Source organism: Etheostoma cragini, chromosome 10, assembly GCF_013103735.1.
Source record: "Etheostoma cragini isolate CJK2018 chromosome 10, CSU_Ecrag_1.0, whole genome shotgun sequence".
NCBI lineage: Eukaryota > Metazoa > Chordata > Actinopteri > Perciformes > Percidae > Etheostoma > Etheostoma cragini.
In genome coordinates this window covers 15550848-15553344 of record NC_048416.1, presented here as the reverse complement: position 1 = coordinate 15553344, position 2497 = coordinate 15550848, and the positions used below count along the sequence as shown (strand labels likewise).

Below are 2497 nucleotides of genomic sequence, written 5' to 3'. Positions count from 1 at the left end.
AGCGGAGGAACACCAGAGTCTGTGGCCTGAACTTTAAACTGAAACGTTTTTAACTCTTCATAGTTAAAAGACTGCAGGCTGACTATATCTCCAGTCTCTGAGTTAATGTTTATAACTGATCCTATTAAATTGTTTTTATGATTATCGTTTACTGAAAACGTTATTTTTGCATTTTTGTCTACATCCGGATCATCTGCAGTCATGGTATAGATAGCAGCGCCCACGGGACTGTTCTCTTTGACGAAAATGTTTATTACAGGCTCTTTAAAATGAGGTGCGTTGTCATTGACATCAGACACGTGGACTGTAACAACGATTGTGCTGGAAAGAGATGGAACCCCTTCGTCACTCGCTGTTATCGTCACATTATATTCAGAAGCTCGTTCTCTGTCTAGAGTTCCGTCTACTACCAAAGAATAATGATTTTTATACGTGTTCTTGATTTTAAACGGCACTGAATAAACTATTCTAACTTGAACAACACCATTTTTATTTGAGTCGTTATCTCTCACTGTAATAAGTCCAACCATTGTGTCTAGGGGTGCGTCTTCCCTCACTACGTTGACTAAGGAGGTTACTGATATTTCTGGTGGATTATCATTAACATCCGTGATTTCGACGAGTACTTTACAATGAGATGCTCTTGAACTTGCGCCTTTATCTTTCGCTTGGACCCGTATTTCAACTGCACTGCTTTTTTCGTGATCCAATTCACCATTTACCGTAATCTCTCCCGTTACTGGATCAATGGAAAATGTATTGACATCGATATCATTGTCTTGGTTTATAAATGAATACAGTATTTCTCCGTTAGGACCCTCGTCTAAATCCTGAGCATGCACAGAAATCACGGTGGCACCGTGCGGCGTGTTCTCGAGCACTGTGGCTTTGTACAGCGGCTTGTCAAAAATCGGAATATTATCATTTACATCTTGCACATTAACTGTTATATGCAATGTGCCTGTTTTGGGAGGTTTCCCTCCATCTACAGCGGTCAGTGTTAGTTTGATAACTGGCTGTTTCTCACGGTCTAAGGCTTTCTGCAGCGCCATTTCAGCTGACATAGTCGCCTCTCCACCGTTCTGTACATCCAGGGTGAAATGTTCGCTTTGACTCAGCTTGTAGCCTTTAACAGAATAACTGCCAACATCTGCATCGATTGCCTTTGGTAGTGCAAACCTTTCACCAGTAAAAGCTGACTCGGAAACGTTCAAAACTATTCCGGGTATTCGAAATGCAGGTGCATGGTCGTTTATATCCAAAATTTTAACCTCAAAGCGATAGATATTCAGCGGAGAGTTGACAATGGCTTCCACTTCCAGAGAACACTTCACATTACGAGAGCAGAGCTCCTCTCGGTCTATTCTGTCTTTCACCAAAAGTATCCCAGTCTTTGCATTCACTTCAAAATACCTCGTATTAGGTCCTGAAATCTGAAAACTCCTAGTTTCCAATTCTTGTACATCTAGATGCAAGTCTTTTGCCAAATTCCCCACAGTGGTACCCGGGCTGGATTCCTCCGTTACAGAATACACAATCTGTGCTGCGACACTCCATATGTGAGATATGTAGAACAAGAAATAAATCCGCATCCGAAAAATATTTCCTTGTTGCATTCTGCCTATAGGCTGCTAAATAAGTAATTCGAAAAAAAAAAATCACTGCAGCGGTGGTACCATTGTCCACATAGATCCAGATTGGAGGCCTTCATACAGTGAGGATGTGCTTTACTGCTACAATGAACAAAGAAGTACTAACACCTCTATTAAACGAAAAAGGAGGAGCGTCGCACAGATAGTGTTTAACTCTGTGAGCTGATAGCGACACCTTTTGGTAATTTTGAAGCCAGAGGCAAGAAAACAAAACAAAATGAATTGATTAAGTATTAAATATTAAGCTTAATAAAAGTAATTACATCTTAGGCGTCTTAAAGTCACAGGAAAAGCAACAAACATGGTATTCTAGCAAGACTGGGTGGTCATAATAGACCTACTCAAAGAGGATTGAGCAAGAGGCAAAATAAGTAAAAAAATAAAAAATGTTGGATAGCCCAAAAATTTTGCATGATGCAAAATTAAAGTAACTGACCGACAGGTCACAGAAGAACAGATAAAGACTATGCTATTTTTTGTGTCAGCCTTACAATAGGTGTGTCCCCTTAATTTTGCATAATGAGATCCCCCACAGGTACATTATTGTCAAGGACAACACAAGTCTAAGACTTATTTTCATTGTGGTCCTAAAACAGTAACCTGATTTAGGACTCAAACCACATTACGTGAAAAAGTAAAGCCTTAAATCATTCACAATCCCTTGTGATTTATGTGCCATCACCCTTACCTTGTCTGTGTTAGGTAAAGTCTGAGTTCTGGTAAAAGTGTCTGCTCCATTAATACTGATCAGCTCAGCATCTACAGGTGGAAACGGTCCGGGGAAAACCACTACGTCACTCTTCAGCGTGTCTGAGCTGAAACACACGTCATACTGCTGAGTAGAT

At 40.3% G+C, this 2497-nt stretch overlaps 2 protein-coding genes across 3 annotated transcripts in view; both read right to left on the bottom strand.

Annotated features, from left to right (window-relative positions):
- Positions 1–1899, bottom strand: part of LOC117952250 (protocadherin alpha-3-like) — a 4863-nt gene extending 2964 nt beyond the window's left edge. Inside the window, exon 1 of the mRNA XM_034884400.1 lies at positions 4–1899. Coding sequence (XP_034740291.1) covers positions 4–1616 — 1613 coding nt within the window. The 5' untranslated portion in view covers positions 1617–1899. The remainder of the gene's footprint in view (positions 1–3) is intronic.
- LOC117951262 (protocadherin alpha-C2-like) overlaps positions 1–2497 on the bottom strand; it is a 125719-nt gene that overhangs the window by 33439 nt on the left and 89783 nt on the right. The window lies entirely within an intron of this gene.